This window comes from Anomalospiza imberbis, chromosome 3, assembly GCF_031753505.1.
Source record: "Anomalospiza imberbis isolate Cuckoo-Finch-1a 21T00152 chromosome 3, ASM3175350v1, whole genome shotgun sequence".
NCBI lineage: Eukaryota > Metazoa > Chordata > Aves > Passeriformes > Viduidae > Anomalospiza > Anomalospiza imberbis.
The window spans coordinates 104501603-104523137 of record NC_089683.1 but is presented as its reverse complement, the minus strand read 5'-3'; the positions used below and the strand labels follow the sequence as shown (position 1 = coordinate 104523137).

The 21535-nt window shown below is 39.2% G+C and overlaps 1 protein-coding gene across 25 annotated transcripts in view; it reads right to left on the bottom strand.

Moving 5' to 3' along the window:
* CCDC88A (coiled-coil domain containing 88A) overlaps positions 1-21535 on the bottom strand; it is a 64484-nt gene that overhangs the window by 38522 nt on the left and 4427 nt on the right. For 24 of the 25 annotated variants that reach the window (XR_010997786.1, XM_068186181.1, XM_068186182.1 and 21 more), the window contains 6 exons: positions 10536-10644; positions 6767-6836; positions 3134-3192; positions 2464-2547; positions 1755-1895; positions 450-619 (listed from right to left, as the gene is read on the bottom strand). Coding sequence is in view for 24 of the 25 variants with exons in the window: in XM_068186181.1 (XP_068042282.1) it covers positions 450-619; positions 1755-1895; positions 2464-2547; positions 3134-3192; positions 6767-6836; positions 10536-10644 (633 nt within the window). In the remaining variant the exon portion in view is untranslated. Of the gene's footprint in view, positions 1-449; positions 620-1754; positions 1896-2463; positions 2548-3133; positions 3193-6012; positions 6209-6766; positions 6837-10535; positions 10645-21535 lie in introns of those variants that run through there. The other variant, XM_068186198.1, reaches the window with a different exon arrangement.

Below are 21535 nucleotides of genomic sequence, written 5' to 3'. Positions count from 1 at the left end.
GCTTTTAAAAAATTGATTTTCTTTTGTCCTAGCTGCAATGATTTTAAATCATGAATTAACCACAGGTGAGTATTTCCTGTTGGAAACAGGCCACCAAATCATGCTGCTGAGAAGGAATCCCTCCTGCCTCATCTCTTTTTAATGATCACCTGGTTTGAGAACAAAATGCTGAGATTTGTGAGACTTCCACCTTTAATCCATGATTTCAGGGACATCAGAGAATAAAATTTAGGTCAAAACATCATTATGAATACAAACAGAGACAAACACAGATGAAACGTGGAATTTGTCCCATGGGTCCATAAATCTTCTTGTGTTATAAAAATACCTCTCCTGGGGAGCAGTAACTAAAAAAAAAACATTTGAAAGGACGAAGAATTGGTCTGAAAGGGACTAGAAGCATGCCAAGGCAGCATTTGGAAAGGATTTGAGTGCCAATTGGTACTCACAGCTCCTGCCTAAGCCTCCTGATCTTGGCCTTGGCGTCGGCGAGCTCCACGCTCAGGTGCTGCCGGCTCTCGGTGCGCTTCATGCCGGGGGAGCCGCACGGGGACTGCGCGGCCGAGGCGTGCGGCAGGAAACGGAGACAGTCGCGCTCCTCCGACAGCTCGATGATGGTCTGAGGAGGCAGAGCACAGGCAAAAGTCCAGAGTGGCCCTCACAGAGCCATCTCTGCGTGTGTCATTCATATCAAACACTGCAATGGCACAAGAATGATGGAAAGGTTTTGGCTACCGAGGAAGTCAAAAGAGCTCTACCTGTACCTCTATGCCTAATGCAAAGAGCCGCAGCTTTTCAACAGGACCTTCTGCTATTTTAAACTTTGTTTCTTCACTTTAAACTTTTAAGCCCACAAAATGGCCAATGCTCAGAACGGACTGGGTAACGAAAGGTGTGAATTCCTTCAAAACCACCACCTCTTGAAAATAAAGATAAACGTGTATCTCTAAACAAAGTAGAGCTCTTCAGTGAGCAGCAGCATCCTTGACAATTGAATAAAGCATCAGATCTACAAGAATATTCCTATTTCTCCCTATAAATAAAGGTGTTAGCCAAATATGAACATGTCTCATAGTTTAAAGTATCTTTCCTTTGCTTTGCACAAAGGCATCACCCCCATCCTCTACCCTCTGTTTTATTCCTGTCAAGGTGGTGATCTGGGAAAACTGTCCAAGGAATATCTGGAATAATTGCAATACTGACACGTTCACTCTACTGAGGGGCACATTTGGGACCACCGAGATGATTCACAACTCAAACTTTTTAGTAAATATAGTTCTGTTCCTTGATTCTAACATGGTACAACAACTGTGCTTCAAGATAAGCCTGCAAAACCTCCTCTCCTGGGATGGATTCTGCTTTATCCCCCCTCAAGCCTGGACAACAGGATGTAGGAATAAAACAGGCAGCTTTCAGTGACTGGCTTGCAAATTGATGGGTTATTGATTCCTGGTTAAATGCAGCTGATACAGCTTTGGATTCTCTGTTTTCAGCTACTGATGAATGTTGCACTTGTTTCCCACTCTGGCTACATGGAAAAGATCAACTCTTACCTTTCCTATTTTATTCCTACTTTATCTTTCCTACTTCATTTAACAAATATACACAGAGGGACTCCCTGAAATAATGTTCTGGCAGTCAGGAGTCCTTGCTTTAACATGTCAGCAGAAAATTAAACTGTTAGTTATAAAAATCCTGAGCTGCATTATCTCAAAAAAAAAATTTCTTGTATTTCTCTTAAGCCACATCCATACCTCTGAGTGCTCATCTCTTTCATCTATAAGTCTTTTTAAATGCAATGCCATATTTTTCAGGAGAGGCTCAACATACTCTTGTGTCAGCACAATGACATCCATCCACTGCAGGTCAAACACATTTTCCTGATTATGAGTTACCTACACGGGATGAAATGAAAGAGAAAAAACATCCTCTTGAAATTCTAGGAGTAGAAAGGAAGCATAAAGAAAATAAAGCTGCAACTCTAAAGGTTAAATTCTCTGGACAAGATATGAAAAAACATTTAAAATCTGTATAATTGTATGTAAAAGAAGAGTTTTTTGTCTACCTGGAAGCAGCACCTTGTACTTCTGGCAAGGTGACAATAACATCATTAATAACATAAATTATCTACCACATACATTTGATTGTAATTATATTTTTAAAAGAAATTTGCATATAAAGATTTCACTAAACTAAATTTGCTGTATGTAACTAAGAAATCCTTGAAGCAACAAACTTGCTTTCTGGTACTGCTCTAAAAATAAAACCCAAAAATGCTCAATCATTAAATCCTTTTGTGAATCAAGTGAAAAAATAAAGCCTTTTTTGCTTACTACAACCACTCAATATGCAAATCACATATGTGATTTACTTGCCATTGAACACGTGCAACCCCCCTTCCTGCAATACAATATTCCATCTCAAAAAATGCCCAAAATTAAAAGCAAAAACCCCCCAAAATACCTCCTGAATATGGGCTGCAACAGCTGCTCTGGTATCAAAATCCAGACTTTGGATTCTTTCAATAAATTCTTCTTTTTTCTGACACTAAAAATAGAGACATCTATTTTATACACATTGATATGTATAATCACAAGTATTTTAATTTCTCTTTTGTATTTCTTAAGAGCTAAAACTTATAAAGCCAACACTGCAATGGCCACATGATTAAATTATTACCTAATAATTCTGGTGACCAGTAAATCCGTGGTTTATGCCACGTTACAGTAATTATAACTTCAACACAAATTATACAAGGAAAATCAAATTGAAATAGGACAAGGAAGAGGTTTCTTAAAATTGCTACTAATTCAAAATCTGTGATTTAATAAATACATGAAACAGTGCAGTGAGTTAATTTTCAGCAATTTACCATTTCCTTCCTTTCTTTGCAGTACCAGGTAAATTAACACTACTGAAATTAATAACCCATTATGGTTGTATTGGAGGTATTTGTGCAGTAACAGGTGTAGGGTTGTAGCCATATAATTAAAAATCAGAATCCCCCAATTTTTCAAGGAATGCAATTGTACCACCAAAGGAAGAAAAGTTTCATACCACCCCAAGCATTAAAATAGTAAGAAAAGAGATCAAAACTCAAAAGTTTCATAGAGACAAATATAATTAAACTCACCTGGACTGCACAACCAAGCAAAAGCAGGAGGAGCTTTTTTACTTCTTCAGTACCTGGCTCTGAGAAGAAAACAAGAAAAAATGGTAACTGTAAAATTGCAATTAGAGCTTCTTCCCCTACATCTCAGAAAACAGGAGGTTTTCTTGTTATTTCCATATCATTTAGGTTAACCTAGTTTAGAAAACAACCAGAGCAGATTTCAGCTCAGTCCTTTTTGCCATTTAACTGCCGACTTCCAGAGTTACCAAACACCTTAACTTAACAGCCGTAACAATTTCAAATGGAAAAAAAAAATCAGCCCTTCAAAAAGCAAAACTTCAGAGTGACATTTTTAAAAGGGCTTTGGAGACCTACAATCAAGTTTACAATGGTAATCTCAGGTATCTCAAGATAGTTACAGAAGCGCTTAAATTATCTGTCGCTCTCAAGTTGGAAGAGTTTAGGCAACAAGTTCATTTAAATTCCTTACAAAGCTGTATTAGATATTCATCTGCACATCCAAAAAATCAAAATGTATTTCCAAATCTGGCCTTAAGTATCTTAATCTCCTAAAGAAGCTTAAGTTAAAGAACTCTGTTTACAGATTAATAAAAATGTTTCTTACTTTTTATGTTCACAATGTCCTCATCTTGCTACTAAATACAGAAATATATTCTATATCTAGAATATAAATGCCATGAAGCAAATGCTTCAAGGATGACAAAAAAATTTAGACATTGACTCAAGCTGCTGCTTTTGGAGGGAACTACATAATGTGTATAATCCCAATGAACATGGAATACTGCAATTTTTCAAGATGTTTCTCAGGTAGATAAATACATTACAAAAAACATAGATGCAAATGGGAGATTTTTAGTAATTTATTCAGACTTCTTGTATCCCAAAGGCTCGAGCTGTGAAGTCTTTAATGGAGAAACAGAAAAACCATCAAGGAATGTGTTCCACCAGAAGCTACTTCAGCTCAAGAAGGGGAATTCCACCTCTCTGTCTTATCAATAAAGGTTAACAGGAATACTGCAACAGGAGGAATCCACGCCAACAGCTCATAGCCTACATTCACTTACCCCAATAAATTAATCACACTTTCTTAATTTTTAAGCAATCCCCGAGCTCCTTTTCACTCTTTATCTCCTGACTGCCTTTCAAACGCCTGCCTGAATATTGATTCCTTGTCTCTCCTTCAGTTCCCTGAAGGAACAGGGCAAAATACTGAACCATGTCAGCTTCCCTCGTCTTCTGTTTTTCTTCCTTTTCCTCCATCAGAAACACAGAAATAGATGATTCTGTTTTACACCCTTCAACCTGCTGCTGAACTTTGTCCCTACCCCGTGCCACGGTTTGATCTTCCCTGTGTTCACCCTTATCCCTGACTATCACACCCTCTGCAGGCTTCTGTCCTCTCCTGCCTTGCTCCCTTAGGAATATGAACTTGCTTTCATCTTTCTCCTTCCCCTCTGCCTCATCATTATCCCTCTGTAATTTAATTTAACATTTACAGTCACAGGCTGTAGCTCTCCTTCAGTTTGCTCCTCAAACTGCCTTCCTGCCAATCAGCTCAGGAAGTATTTCCTGATAAAATCCCTGCTGACCCGTTTTACCAAACCTCAACTCCAGCCTTCTCACTGCATTTTCCTCCATGAGCCAACTGCCTCTGGTATCTGCTCCTGCCATCTGCAATTTGGCATCCTCTGGGATTTCTCTACTAATCATTCCCTAAGTGCAAAGGAGAAAAACTGGGAAATATCCCTGTGAAAAATCACACCTCCAGCCTAAGTTTTAGTGGACCAAATCCAAGTCTTTATCAGGGAATTGACTTTTACTCCAGGGCTTGCCTTGATGCAACCAGATTTACACAGCAAGTGTCTCCAAAGATCACTGAGGTTTCATTTCCCTGCACCTGCCCAAAAAAAGCCTCAAAATCCACGTAGGGATTTGATCCTTTTCCAAGTTGACACAGCAAGAGCAGCCCTCACTTTCAAAGGGGAAAGGTTCTGGACAGAACCCAAAAGAACAGGTCTATATTCTAGTGCAGACCAAACTCTGTGATTGAACTCCAGCAGAGGTGAAACACCTTCAAGAATGTTGTCAAAGCATAACAATTTTTTTTTATTGTGAGGGCTACATTACAGAAAAGTCCAAATTTTCTCACAAATCCAACAAAATCCCCACAGAAGAGCAAAGCACACACCAGCAGAGCTGCCAAACCACAGATCCCAAAACACAGACACCTCCTTAGAAATGGCCAAACCACAAAATGGAATGTACACAACTGAATGCTGTATTATCTCTGTGGGGTTTGATAGTGCATTTTCAATGAAATGTCATCTTATACTGCACAATATTGTTATGACATTTTCTTTCAGTACGTTGAACAGAGTAAAAAATGTCACTACGAAACAATACTATGAGCTGGGATTTTTAAAATCTGTTTTTCCAGTAAATCTCGTTTCTAGGCAAATCCTAGTCTTTCGAAAACCTTAAGAAAGCCTGGAATCAAAATTATAAAGGTATGATGCATTCTGTTCTTTTGAAAAGGAAGAGACCACAATCACACTTCTTGGTGCTTATGACAGCAGCTGCACATATAAAAAACTGAAAAAGCTGTGACCTCGGAAGCAAAAGCAGCAATACTCAAAAGCAGAAAGTAAAACCCAAAAGAATTAAAGCAAGATACCTACTGAGATGGGATAGTGCAGATGGGATATGGAAAATACCAAATGTTATGAGCCCTGGGACTGGGAAGTGAGGAAACACAGATGGTTCTTCTGGCTCATGAGGAACCCCCTGTCCCCCAGACATAGAAGCGTGGCAGAGAAGACATCCCAAAGAAATAAAAACAGCCAGGGGAAGCCACACAGCCTGTTAGAGCAGTTCCTGACCTCTCTGCTGAGGTGTCAGAACGTCAGGAGGAGAACACCTGGGGCACATTAGACCTAGGTAAATAAATTCTGCCCAATCCATAGTGGCTCCATGCAGGCCAGGTGTGTCTGCTCCGTGCTTCTGGAATTGAGAGCATGGTGCAGAGATTCCCAAGTGGCTGTGGACAGTCAGCTGGCTCCACACAGGCTAATTTTCTTGGTCTGAAAATTGCAACTCTCAGAGCTGGAAGCAGAGAAGGTGGGAGCATGGAGAAGACAGTGTCAGTTCAGGGGAGAAAACAAGAAGGTAATTGCAATATTTTTCAGGTACGGATGCAAGAGAAGCAGGAGAGCTAGGGGGAAGGAGAAACAAGGATCAGGAGCTGGACCAAGTGAGATGCATGGAACTGCCAATTCCCTCAGCAGTGACATAGGTGAAGGAAATTGAAGGTGCAGTAGCTGGGAGTACATGAAACTTTAACTTTGTGCCATCAGTGGTTCACTGGTTGCTGGGAAATGCACTCGGGCTCAGTATAAATCCTAGTAAAAGCCAGGGCTGAGGCTGTGACAGAACACATTTTTTAGAGTGTGGACACTTTGTGTGGGCAAAGAAAAATCATTATTAAATCATTACTCATCATTATTAAACCACTTATTTGATAAAGTAAACAATCTTCTGTTGAAAGGTTCAACCCTACAGGAATTTTATTTCCAGTGAAAGAATATAAATTATCACACCAGTATACATTTTTATCTTAGTCAAGAATAAACTTACCAGAAAAAGGATTTTTGCCAATTATTAGCACATTTGGCAAAGACATCATGATCAACTGCTGCAAAGTCTCCTATAAAAGTTAATAAAAACATTATTTACATCATATGTACTGAATGAAAGCAAACATGAAATGCCAACAGCCATTAAAAAGAAATCAGTATTAATTAAACGGTTTTAATATTTTTTAGGACTTCATACATACAATTCACACAATACTTATTATTTAATACAATAATTATTATTATTTGAATTCTAATTAAAAAAACAACTAACAAATATGAATTACTTCTGCAGAAGCTTTGTTTTACTGGCTTGTACAATCAGCTCACACAGCAAAATCCTCTCGTGGCAATGAGCTGGCTTAGGGATCTTAAGCCAATGAGATCCCAAGTCTCAGAATGCAGCAAAACCCTTTAAATTTATTATGTTCATGTTTCCCTGACTAACCTATTGATACATATTTGTTTTATTGGCTCTAAGGTGCATTTCTACTGCAAAAAATGAATTTCCTTTATTTCACGCTTTCTTTGCCCTCACCAAAATGTGGATGTGAAAATCCCAGGGGGCTTTGCTGCAGTGACACTGGGTCACCGGTGAATATAAGGGTACAAACCCCTGTCTGCACAATCACATGGAATTTTAGCTGGGAAGTGCCACACACCAGGCAGCAGCTCTGCCTATCTGTTCCATGGATTCCATCAATGGAGCTCCTGTAATGGCTGTAATCGGGTCAAATCCTCAGTCTAGACAGAGCCTAATTCTCCTGAAGCAGAATAGTCTTTCTCCTGTTCCCAGATATTTATTCCCAGCAGATGCCATCCTATAGTCAGGCTTTTTGTTTTTTCACAGTGACAAATCCATTACTATATAAAATGCTCCTACTCAAAAGCAACATATTCCAGAAGAGCCCAAGGCGCACATCAGGTGTCACACTGTAAGCAACAACCTAACACAAGTCCACTTGCTTTAGGTCAAATTGAAAAAAAACCCAATATTTCTTGAAAAACACCAGTAGAAATTACTAGCTACAGCTATGCTTGAAAGTTCCCACCAGTTAATATATAACATCAAAATTATATCTGAATTGATCAATAATAGACTGCAAAATATACATTCCCTCTGGACATGCCTAAGACAAGTTATAAGGAGGTACAGAACAGCTTTGGCCTCCTCCAATATCACAAAATTCAACCAGCTGTGACACCTGTACTTCTCACACTGATAAAGACCATTTTCAAATAAAAATAAGACATGAAGTGCATCACAGGATGTTTTAAATCAATATAAAACAGATAAAATATAATTAATTTAATGAGCATCGACAGCTGCTATGAAAGAAAATAATATAATTTTAGAGTGGCTTTTTGTTGTTCACTTTTGTTGTTTTTTGGGGGCGGTTTTTGGTAGTATCTCAAATAATTCCATGATGCTATCATAAAGGTGATCATGTATCAAAGCAGAGTATGAGCAGCAGTAACCAAAACATGTGTCCTGAATGGACATGATCACCTGTTTCCTTACAACACCTCTGCCTTGCCCCAGAGATGTCTGACACCTTTTCTGTCGCTTCGTGTTAACCTCAGCACTGGCTTTGCTTGCACAAACTTTTACAGTTCACTAGCATTTCTTTTACTGAAGATTTTCACCTCCTCAGTCAAATCTGCTGAGAGTCATGGACATTCACTGGATTAAACCTCTTGAGCCCACTAAAAATTTAGAATCACTCGTCTTGAACTAACTGCTGACAACAGTTCCACGCTCTTACACTGCCAAGAAATGTACACACTCCAAATACTGGTTCAGGACCAGAACTGTCATTCCAGAGAATAACAAAGATGATACAGGAACAAAAAAAAAAAAAGGCTAAACTAACGTAACGTCTTAATTTTGAATGTTCTATTCTACCACTGCAAGCTTTTTGACAAGTACATCCACAGCACTGATGCAATTTTTCACTAAACTGAGAGAAGGTGTTCCACAGATGTTACAAAACCACATGGAACAAACCAGCATGGACAAGCTCACAATGAGAAGTGTTAAGAGTTAGGTTAGCACAGTGCTAAAAATCCCAAATTCCCACATTCATCAGTGTCTGATTCCAACCCCCAGTAGAATCCTCTCTCAGTACAGTGAGTGGTCTCCTGTCCCCGCCCCTGGGATCCCAGGCATCCCCAGGGAACACCCCCAGGCCCGGCTGTACACTCAGCTTTCAGGAGCACTCTGGTGTGAGGCTCCTGCCTCACCCCAGGCTAACGGAGGCCTCTCAGTTTGATTCCAAGGCATCCATCAAGCCCCAGCTTTCCTGCCTTGGGGAATTTCACAGGTGACAGGAACTCAACTGACCCCTCTGTGAAACAGCCCGTCCTTTAACACTTCAACTACCACAAAGCAGAAACCTCCCTGCAGGCACTGTAGGGAGTGAATACCTACACATGCAAAAAGCAATTTTAGATTCCAAGGAGCTCTCCAGTTTGGAGAGTAAATGCCTTTACTCCTGCTAGAAACACCAGCCCTTCAATGTTGACTAAAACCCTGAAAGACTGGGGAGGGGGGAAAAGTGTATAAAACAGTTAAAAGGGCAGTTCAATATAGCTTGGACCATTAAAGGCATGGTGACTGGTTTTACTGCTTCTTAAAAAAGAATAATTTTTTATTTTAAAAAAGCTCTAATAAATTTGTTTCTATCACAAAGGTTTGGAGCAACATTCACAGTCCTGAACCATCCAAAGGTACCTAAATGCCAGAAATTCTGCCTGGTCCTGAAGCACTTGGACTGGTGATACCATGAGGCCAGTGCAGGATGGGGAACGCTTTGTGTTCCAAAAAAGATCAATCCTATCAAGTGTTTGTTCCTTCTGTTGCACCAGTAGTGGAACACTAATGCCTGGTGGAAAACGGCTTCCGTTAGGAAAAGGAAAAGCATATGGGCCTTAGCAGGCAGCACATAAATCCATGTGCAGGGGCTGCCAAGGAGAGGAGGGTGGGAAGCACTGGGAAGATGTTCCGTGGCTGGTCAGGGCAGTGACACCTGGGAATTCTCACTGCACTCGGAGTTTTGGGGAGCACACACTGTGTGTGGATACAGGAGGAGCAGCAGACTTCAGCACAGGTTGGCCAGGAGGTGTGAGCAGGGAGAGGCAGAGCAAAGGTTTTCTCCCAGGTCTGGGCTCTCCTGGCAGGAAGGAGCAGGGGAGTGTCTAAGCGTACTAAAAGCCACACTAAAGGGACACTGGTGACAGCGGCAGTGCCCAGCTGTGACATGTCCACGTGTAGAACACCCTATCCAGCTCAGCATCCAGCAGGCACAGGACCAGCTCCTACTACTGCACCTAACTTCAGTGGCTCTTTCACAGCCCTGACTGAAATCCTCGCTGCATTTACTACAAATTCCCAAATTAATTCTAAACCCAGTAAATTTCATCATGTTTTTCTAAAAAAAGTTCTATTTTACAAGACTGAATGCACATGTAATAATCTCTCCCACTGGCACAAAACTTGCTTCAACCCAGAAAATACCAAACAATAATACTTAATGCAGGAGTAATTGCACACACAGAGTATCTATTCTGTAAACAGATCATTATTCAAAAAAAGTGTGTCCACACCACCTTTATACCTGTAAAAAGTGATAAGAAATTTGACCAGATATCTAAACAATCATCCATACAAGTATCTTTTGTTCATCTTACTCCTGTTACCCTTAAAGCCGTAACTACAGAAGAAAATTTAGAAATAATTCCAGGTAAAACATAACACAACAATTACTGACCTGATAGTAAGTTTTTATTTGTTTCACCAAAATAGACAAATTTTGAATCCTTAATGATGCATCATTGTTTACTTTTTTGTTTATCCTCTGATTAGCAGACTTTGGATTGCTGTGAAAAGAAAAGAAAAAAGAATACATTACACAGGCTGAACATTAATCTTTAAAGCTTTCTCTATAAAACAAATGTATAGTTAATGTGCCAGCACAGCCATTCCTTGTCTTGATAACCATGCCTTGTTTTTCCCTCCACAAATCAACAAGGAGCTGTGGAAGATGGAAAGAGTTTGAAATGTGTCTCTGACACAGCCAGCCAGCCTCACATTCCTGTTTGCTGTCAATGCAGCCTGAAACTGGGAGCACTCACCACAATTCCCAGGGAATGGGTCTGACAGGAAAGTTTTTGTGGGCGTATGATGGTGTTTTACTAGTTTACTATTTTACTAGCTTACTAATTTTTAACTTTTAGAACAATGATGAATATGAAACACATCATGCTAACACACACTCCGCTGTTTTAAATGTATGTACAGACTGTTGGAATGTGACAACAAAGGGATTATTAATTGGAGTTTTTGTCATGTACTATCATATACTACCAGATTTTTCTCTGGTTTGTCTTGGCTTCAGGGAGGAAATCAATCACTTTTTCCTTCACAAAGAAGAAAGGATCTGAGGAAAGGCAGATGACTCAACTTTTTTCAATACCTTGTAACACACAGAGGACAGCACGACAACCATTCACTGGGATTTCTCATGGAAAACCATGCAGAATCAAAGCACACCCCCATAACACTCTCTGAAATGTTTAAAGAATTCCTAAGGGATGGCCAATGTGAAGTTTCTCACTTTTACAGATTCTTGATACAGTTGCACAATGCAACTTTTGATATTTAATGGTATTATTGTACTGTTTAATGATATTATTATTATCAGATTAATGAGAGCTGGCTAGGATGCTGCACTCAAAAACAAACTACCAATTTTTCCCTGTCAAACCAGGGCTCCCAGCAGGGATATGTGTCTGCTGGCTCTGGTTTTATTCAACATTGTCATTAATGATTTAAACAATGGAATACAGAATACACTTTCCAGAACAGCCACTGGCAAACTTTAGGAGAAAAAAAACCAAAGAACAACCTTCAAAAAATACTATGGCAATGGAGAATGATCCTGGTAATGTGCAAAAGTAATGGAATTCAATAACTCACTCCCAGGCAAAGGATTATAGTCAGAATCAAATGCAGAAAGAGGAGTTATTTGCTATAAAACAAAAATGACCTGAATGTTGTGGTATCGTGACTTACTCTGATGCAATTTATCCCTTTAATTGGTAGTTTCACATACTCTCTCTACAAAACTTACGTATTTTTCATTTATATGTAAGTTACCTACACAAACTTTATTTGCCTTTTACAGCTTGCTTAACTTTTAGCATATTAGATTTTAAAAAAAGATATATTCATGTCTTTTCTTCAGTTTATTGCTATCAGCATTTCCTGCCTTATAAGCACAAATAGAAATAATAGAAAAACCACTGCTGGGAAAGGAAGTCAGGTCATATAAAAAATGCACCTCCAACACACAGACATTTTTAAAAGAAAAGCAGTACACACAATATCTTTTTTTCTGTAGTTATTATTATAAATCTAGGAAAATTAGGACACAGGTAATTGCCTCATTCCTAAATGCTCATCACCATGTTCCTAAAAATATTATAAACAATTAAAATACATTTTGGAACATATTAGCCAAACCATGTGACTAAGATGTGACCTTGGGTTTATTGGTTCAGCCAACCTGTAGCAGTAAAAGCAACTAAATGGGCTAAAAATAAATATGCTTTGCAGATGCACAGAACTGGACTCCTTTCCACACTGAATTCATTCAAATTTGTTAAAATCAGAAGAGAAAATCCACAATAAATCCTGCTGACCTACAGAGATCAGCTGAAGTCTCCTATTTCTACATGCATATCTCCAAAAGGCCGATTTGGGCCCTTAATCTTCATCTTTAATCTTAATGACCATGGGATTATCTCTGGGCTTTTTCATCATCTTCAGCAGCATTTCTCCAGCCACACATTTCAGATGCCTCTCCCTTTAGAGCACTCAAAACAGGGCACAGGGGTTTCCTGGATATTGTGCCAGCTCTTATTTTAGCATCAACACCAAAATTAGTCTGCAACCACAAGAACTCAAAACACAAACGTCATAAAAGCCCAGGCTTTCCATTTTTTCATTTCCAAAGCTCTATTAGGATACTGAGATTGATCCTGGATGAACAAAAACTTGAACATTTGCATAGCACTGGATCTTCATGACACCAGGGGATCAGAGCTGCTTTAACAACTTCACCTCCCTCTATGACAAGCCTAGTGACCTGCTTTGTGCCAAAATGATTCATTCCTGTAACTTAAAACAGAAAGCTGGGGAGTTTTTTGTTTTGGTTTGGCTTTTTGTTGTTAGCTTAAATTGCAGGAGGCAGTTTACTGAGATTGTGAATTTTTACTGGGAAAATTTGGGCCGCAGACGTGCTCTGGAGCTGCACTTTTACCACTTGGAAAAACTCCACTGTTCAGTTTCAAGATGCTCTGCTAGTGCAAATGACCAGCAGTTCAAATCAGAATGTCAGCCTTGGGACAACCTGGTGCACAGAAAAAATTTGTTTTAGTAATTTTAAACTTTTCCAAAAGATTATGGCAAAGGGTCCAACAGAAATCCCAAACTCCAAGTTCCCTTAACATTTTTCAGTAGAACTTAAAAGTAGGTAGTGGTTACAAGAAGGTTAACCCACTGTTTTTAAGGTACAATAAAAGCAAGGTAGTGAGGTATCAGTACTACTCTCTACCAATCATTTTAATTTAATTAAACATGTACCCTCAATAACTCACTACTGGTAGTAGATTCCTTTTTCTGTTTTTTTGGTAATGAATGTCCTCTTGACTCATTATTCTTCAACCATGGGAGGTCAGTTGTCTTTGACACTCTCAATTAGTATATGTTAGCCATGACTAGGATGAGTGACTTGGACAAAAAATTGTTTCCCATGCTTCCCAGAGTGCAATCCTGCTCTCGGCACCTTCCAGTGCAAATGGGACTTCACCTCTGAGCTACAGTAATTGACATCTTTCTAACCACATTATGTCATTAAATTACTATAAACACAGACTGTTTATAGGCTACCTGCTAAAATGACCCCCATGCTGCAAAGTAAATGTTGAAAACTGAGGGATTCTTCCACCAAGCAGCCTCTGTGCTGGTGTTTAGCAGAGCTCCCTAGTCTTCAGTCACTGATTTATTTCTACCTTTCAGATTGTGTTAGAACTGTCAGGTTTGTGTACGGAACAGCCAAGCACAGACCTGACAGATCCCTCCTCACACCAGTGTTATGAAAGGACCATGATTAGGTCCTTGAACAGGAGATTCCTTATTTAAAAAAAACAACTAAACCCCCCTTCACTTCCAGCACTGATAACCAGGTCTCAGTTTCTCAAAGACTCCAACCTGAACACTCAGCAGTCTCCTTAATCCACTAAACAGAATTTTAAGTATTATTTTTTTAGTCAATATAGTTTATCATCTTAAGTATTGATATCTGAATTCGTCCCTCTCAAAGAGGAAATAATATAGCAGGATGCTGGCTGCACATTTCCATTTTATGTTGTTTGTAGAACTGTATTTTTTCAGGCTGGTCCAAGTCATGGCATACTAATGGCGTTTTTTACTAAGCATGAAGTCTGATGTGCAACTATTTTTCATATAGAAAGATAAAATTCTAAACACGAATTGCCAGAACCTCATAAGATTATCTTTAAACTCATTTACAGTTCTTGAAAACTAATTTATTAAAGATTTTAATGAAGTACTTGTACCCAGAAGTTGAACTGTTGAATTTCTATGACCAGTATAATGTTTATAATGATTATATTTTTATTAATGCAAAACAATTCTTTTTATTAGAATACATTAGGTCCAATGTCATTGAAATAAACTGGATGATCCTGGAAATATAAGATGCAAATTAAATAATTTTGAAGGTAAAAAGACCTACTTTGCCAGTTTAAGACACAGCTTTAAAAAGCAGCTTTTTAAAACCATCAGATTCTGGTGGCTACTATAAACATTTTTAAGGCCATCCATGCTCTGAACTGCTCCTTTTATGAGGTGGGGATACTGAGCTGCTTCAGTGGCAAACAGCCCAGCAAAATAGGGCAAATCTGTCTAGAAGTCGATAGGAAGCAGAGCGGTAAAAGATACCCTTAAGCAATTTTACATTTAAGAGCAACCTACTTATGACAAGATACATTAATTTCAATAGCAATAAAAGCAGACAGGAGCATCTATCCCAATAATGCATTAGTTTAAAACTCCTGATTACAGAGGGAACTTCAGTGATTTTGAAATACTACCAGTGTCATGAATCACAGATTGAGACTTCATATAATCAGGGATTATGTGTCTTTAATTTTTCATTGACCAAAATCTATCAGAAATGGGAATGTGATAGCTTAATGGCCTCATGCTTAAATCTATGCAGACTGCAAACCAGTTGTGTCCTCCCTTGCCATCTGTTCCTTGATGGTACTTAATGATTAAGTCTGGTATCATAACGCACCCTAATTTGAAATATACCATTGTTTGAATGTATTTGGTGAGTTCAGTGAAATGCTACCCTGTGGTTTAGCTTGCGGCAGCACAGCATTCACTTGTACAAATAAATGCTGCATGCCTAATAAAGTTTATTTTCTGCAAAGTCCTTTTAACTGGAATGCTGAGGTTCACTCCCGGTATCTGTCAAATATTTCAGTAACTACTGATAACAGAATTTTGGGATGGACTTCAACTAATAAAGCAGCATCTTCATTATTTTCCAGTGGCACAAAAATAATAAATGTGTTTTACAAAGAGACTTAATACAGCAGTGTCCTTTTACTGACAAAACAATAAAAAAGTAAAAAAAAAATCCTGGGGCTTTCACTGGAGAATAATTGATAATCTTCAAATTGATTAACATTTTACAATCTACCTTTTAGTTGTAAAACACTATATTTCTATCCTTGAGACAATACTGCTTGAGCAGCAACCAATGCAGCATTGAAATGGTCATCTGCCCAAACATCTGAAGATACCCCAAACACTGAGATACGCTTTGCCACAAAATCAGTATTACTACCTCAATTTAAGGACACTCTGCTAACTCTGCACTTAGCAAGGACTGACTGTGTGTGCCAGAAGTTCAACAGCTGTATCCAACGTTTTCTGCCTCGTGATCAAGCGAGCTTTAGGAAGCAGGCCTAACATCAAAAGTCTTCTGGCCCTCACACAAAACCCCACTTCCTAGGATTATGTCCAACATCATAAACTGTTAGGAGGCTGAAGCCCTATGCCTACTTAAAAATAAAAAACAACCAAACCACGACCAACTGGCCTAACCCAAACAGAGTGGCTGGTGGGCTCACAGGGAGCACTGCCAAGAACATATCCGTGCATACTGAGCATATGCAGACAGCTTCCTTGTGTCAGCCTCAGCTCAGCATCTGAGCAGCTCAAGTGCTCCCAGGGCAGCTGCCCAGTGCCTCAGCAGCCTGGCTGCCACTCCCAGCACAGGAGCTGCTCAGTTCCAACAGCCAGGCTAAACCACAGTACATCCAACAGGTCTGTTGACTGAGCTTCAGTTTCTTCCTCCCACGTCCACAACAGCCCAGATTTATTTTTGTTCTCATTTCCCTAACTGCAGTCAAGAACATGTATGCAGGTGAGTAAAATGTGTGAGAAAACAATAAAGGAGGTAAAACAGTTCAGCTGTTTGACCAAACACATCTGTGACTAAGCAAACTCTTGTGGAAAAGACCAACACCTTGGACCCTAAGTTCCAAGTTTATAGAGCAGCCACTGTCTTTATCATCAAATAGTATGAAATAACTTTATTACTATTGTTTTGCCTTGACCTTGACTATTCTTTTCCTATCACACTAAAAGGCAGTATGTAAAAAAAAAAAATAAAGCTTTCTGCCAAAAATTGAACCTAGTGAGTCACTGCTGACTGAACCAAGTAACCTGGGTGAGCTCTCCACAACAAATCCATGAATGTGTGCCGCCTCTGCTTCACAGCTGGCAAAAGGTAATCTGCCACCAAATTAACTAGTGTCAAGGAAAATCTACAGGATTCAGAGGAGAACAAAACACTTAACACACAAAATAAACACACCTAGGTATTAAAATTTTGAGAATTCTTAGAAGAAACATCAACAATCAAAATTTTTTTATTGAGGAAAAACATATGAGAACCAGAAAGTCTGACAAACACGCTCTACCCCACAAATCTAAATATCTTTCAAGGAACATCTTGTTCATTTGCTTGGCTGGTTTTGAAGGGTTTTTTTAACTACAGAAGGTTTAGCAGGAAATATCATTTGAAAAGGGAGAATTAAACTGCTATAGTATTTGCACCACACAGTTTTCCAAATTAAACTAAACCCAAAAGGTGCCCTAGGATTCAAGAGCGTACAGGCCAAAGGTCAGGAAAGCAACAACATGGACATGCCACAGAAGCAAAATACTGAGGATCATGAAGTCTGAAGTTTTGACTTCTACTTCAAGCACTCCATGTTATTTTCCCTCTCAGAGCCAAATTTTCTAAAATGAAATTAGTCCAAATTTTCAAGACCTGTTCAGTTCAGTACCAATTAACAAAGCAGTTGGGAACCACTTGACTTTGTGATTAACACCTCAAAGCAAGTGACCAGGGAACGCTGCAAACATTGTAATCCTGTGACAAGGGTAACATCAGCTTCACACACAAGCCCTGCCAGATCTGCACCACGCGATGCAGCCTGACTCGGCACCAAACATCCCAGGGCACTGCAGTCATGAAATGTTTTCACAGCACACCTTGGAAGGATCATTCTGCAAACATGAAGGTGTTAGTTTGGAAGAAACATCAAGTTGTAAAAGAAGCAGAATAGGGCCAGAAAGTTGTCATCGCTGCCAGGAAGCAGCAAGCAGTACAGAACAGAAGACAATGAACGCTTATTGCCCTGAGCAAATGACATTTGTGGAGCTAACATGATTTCTAAGACATTTAAAATATTAATACAAGGAAAAATGACTACGTAGGATTTAAAAGCAATACACATTTATGCAGTCTTCTTTATTTAGCTGAAAAAAAAAACTTTTAAGAGGAGTTTGTTAGGACAAGTTTTTTTCTTCTATCCTAACTAACAGCACCACAGTGGTATGTACTTTGCTTTATTTCGTAATCACAGCACTACCAAAAATTATTTCTCCTTTGAAAGACTTGGAAAAATGTTCACTCATTTTACTCGACCTTAAACTTGACTGAAGCTACAAATTCTCAAAAAAATTAGTTCTCACTTCAGAGTCACAAATAGTCTGACCACAGGTAAACACCGCAGTACTCAGCATTAACAACTACAGGAAATACTGATGTGTGATGGCACCAAAGCTACACAAATATTGCAGTTTTAGTGATTGGAAAGGCCTTCAGTTATAAAAATAGCACCACACAGATTTCCAAAATACTTTTGGTTGGAACACCATGACTGTAGGTAATTTCCTTTCTTATGAAGGGAAATAAACCCTCTATAAGTAAATTATTAATAATAAAATACATTTTTTCATCGTTCTCTACACCCATTGTTAGACTAGTGACAATGTGACATTTGCCTGCATTCTCTCATACATCTCCCAGTATCTGTATTCTGGTTTTGTCCAGCACACACAATACTCCAAATATACAGCAAGTGTATTCCCAAGCTACCAGGAAATTCCAGCAGACACTTTTTGCTCAGGGGCTTATTTAAGAAAAACAAAGATACCACACAGAGGAAAACTAGAGCAAGTATTTCCCTGAAGCTTAAACCAAGATAAAATTCTGTAATAAACCTAAGTGGACTGTCTTCTGTCACTATAGGAAAGAAAGCAAATATTGGAGTGTCTCTAAATGTGCAACACAAAGATTCACTCAATGGCCAGGATTATGATAGATGCCATTTATGAGTTCATCCCTTGCAATTTCCCATCCCAAAATACAATATCAGGCAATTTTTGCTTGGGTCAAGCAGTAGCCTCGCTTCAATTCAAAGCCCTGGCATCAGTTAATCCCATTAAACAAAAGGGAGGCATTTTGCAAACAGTGCTCAACAACAACAGCCTCTGGAGCATCTTCAGGATAAAGACTGGACTCTAAAACAAAGCACACAAACACAGACACTCTCACACAGTTATTCCCAAATAATCTTTGACCACTGAAGTCACGTGTTCTAACAAAGCAGCATTTTGGAAAAAAGTCTTGATCCGTAAATTATTACTACCCAGGGAAAAGTGGTGCATTATGAAAGACAAGGAAGGCAACAGATTGCTATTTAGCTTAGAGAAAAAAGAGGATGACACAAAAATAAGAAGAACATAAGAACAAACACAAAACTCAAAAGTCCCTTCTTATCAGAAGAAACAAATGAGGAGAATCTAGAATTAAATCTCAAATTTGGTGTAAGATAAGACAAGCTTGATTTAGCACCTGAATTCAGTTAACAAGGTTAGTTTTCAAAAGAAAGATCAGAGCACAGCAACACTTTGTAAAGGTTTGTGGTAGAGAGATCCCCAGAGCAGCCATGAAACCTGAAGCAGCACAGCCTTGCCACTGAAGGGTACAAGCTGATCAGCCAGGTGTCTGTAGCTAACTTAAAACTCTGGATTTTACTGCTGCTGTTATTCTCATGGAGTGCTTTGAAACAGCATGTAGAATGTGAAATGCAAAATTCTCTGAAAAAGAAACTGCAAAGCCATAGTGAATGCATGTTCTTTACTTGCCAGAATGCTTTCAATGCTGAGACAAGTTATTTTCATACTACATCTAAGATGGTTATTTATGGAACAGGTTGACAGGCTTAACAGAATTCTCTGTATGTATTAAAAATAGTTTCTAATTCAGTTTTTACTCCCTGGCCCAAGGTACTAACCTAGAGTAAGGATGGGGTCAGTAGCAGGCTACCAAAAGAAATAAGGAGACAAAAAAGATAACCAAGATGGCACATGAAGGAGAGAGGAAAGAAGTGGATGTGTATGTGTAAAGCAAAGTTAGACAATTTAATTCCTAATCTTCAAAATTTCGCACAAAACAAGAGCGAACTACAGAGTAGCTTCCTGCTCAGAAATAAATCAGGGTAGCTAGGATGAAGGAAAGTGGACATCAGCTGTGGAAAAGAGTACAAAAGTTTAACAAAAACTAGTAACACAGAGACAAGCCAAGATCAATCACTTCAAGCATTCCACGTTCAACCCATGCATTTTTCCCCTCTATCTACCAAAAACCCAAGCACCTCACAAGTGCAGTATCAGCCTGTGTCCACCTCACTTGCCTAATTCAGAGCTCACTGCAGGCTGATGGTCCCGTTTAAAATTATTCATCATTACACTAAGAACTACATTTTCCTCTTCTCTAATCAAAAGGGTTTAATTTCAACAGTCCTGGTGCACATTGTGCTGGACCACTTATTAAAGAATTTGCTTCTTTACAAAAAAAGTGACTATTACAAATTCAGCTTTCCTGAAGAAAAATCTCAGCCCTGCTGCTGCAGAACTACTCTTGGGAGCAACAACTCTCACAAAGTCCAAGTGACACCTTGCACCTGTGGAAAACCTGACAGAGCACATCTGGGAAATGTGATTCTACACCATGAAGTGATAAAGGTGTGGACTTAATAATATCTGACCTTTTTCTAAAACACACGTTCCTACTTCTGCTGCCAAAGTTGCCGATTTCCTTTTCCTCAAAAGTCTTTTCCATTTCCCCACCCAGCCAGGGCCTGGCTGAAACTGCCTCTCCCTCCTTGGTCTTCCCAAGAAGGAGTTAATTGGATCAAGTGGCTGTTGCTGCACTCTTTCACAGAGCCCGGCAGCTGGCTCCAGCACTGGAGACCGAGTCCAGTTTTCAGGGGAAGATATAGGCAAGCCAGAAGTATGGCCTGGCAAGCTGAACTGCTCGGAAAAAAGCACACAACTGAAGGCTGGGAGCTCAGAACAGGAGCCAGGGAAGCTGTCCATATTCTAGGCACACACCACCAGCGTGGTGGGAGGAAACAGGCAGCCAGTCCACCTGGAAAATCTGATGGTGTGAAAGGCCTGCAAGTGGATTCAGCCAGTGAAAAACAGTGGGAGAATGGTAAAAGGGGAAAAACCCAGGAGAAGAATAAAATACTTCATCCTTGAAGTAGTTTTCAGCATGTCTGGATGCGAAGATTGATATGGAAAGTATCACTTAATTTATGTAATTAAGACCAAAGTTATAAAGGCACACTGGGATGAAAGCAGCCAGGTTTTCCAGACAGTGGATTAAGTTAACTCAGTTCCAGAGTTTGGTTCTGTACATTACCAACTCAGCATACAGTCTGGGTCCAATATTTCCTTTAAACCAGATTTATTACCACAAATACAAAGCACAGTAAAATAAAACAATTAAAGCTAGAATACTGTTTCAAGTCTTTGTTGCTTGACCAAATATTAATGGTGGTGGTAAATGTAATGAAAGCCCCAATCTTGTAACTACTTGCAGCTGTCTCTTTTTATTCAAAGGAATCAGCAAGACTCTTGTCAGTTTGGGAACCACAGCTCATACTAAAAGACTTTCATCGTTTCTTACCCAATCCTATTGGAATTCAGTTAACAAGTATCAGAGAACAAGGCCTATCAAAAATGGAAATAAATACCACACAGAGAATGAGTGCTTCTGTAAAAATACTGCAGGTTTTTTTTGGATCAGAGGAGTTTATAAACGGTACAGTGCTAAGACTATTAAAAAAACCTGAGGTGATGTTAATCAGCTTCTGGAAAAATATCTCCAGGACAACTGAGTATTATTTTACTGCAATTGTAATTGGGTGTGCAACAGGTGACTAATCCATTGAATGATACTAGTTCACTGATTTCAGGACCATACACAACAGATTCTGCTCAAGCCTATGAGCACTTTATAAATATAAT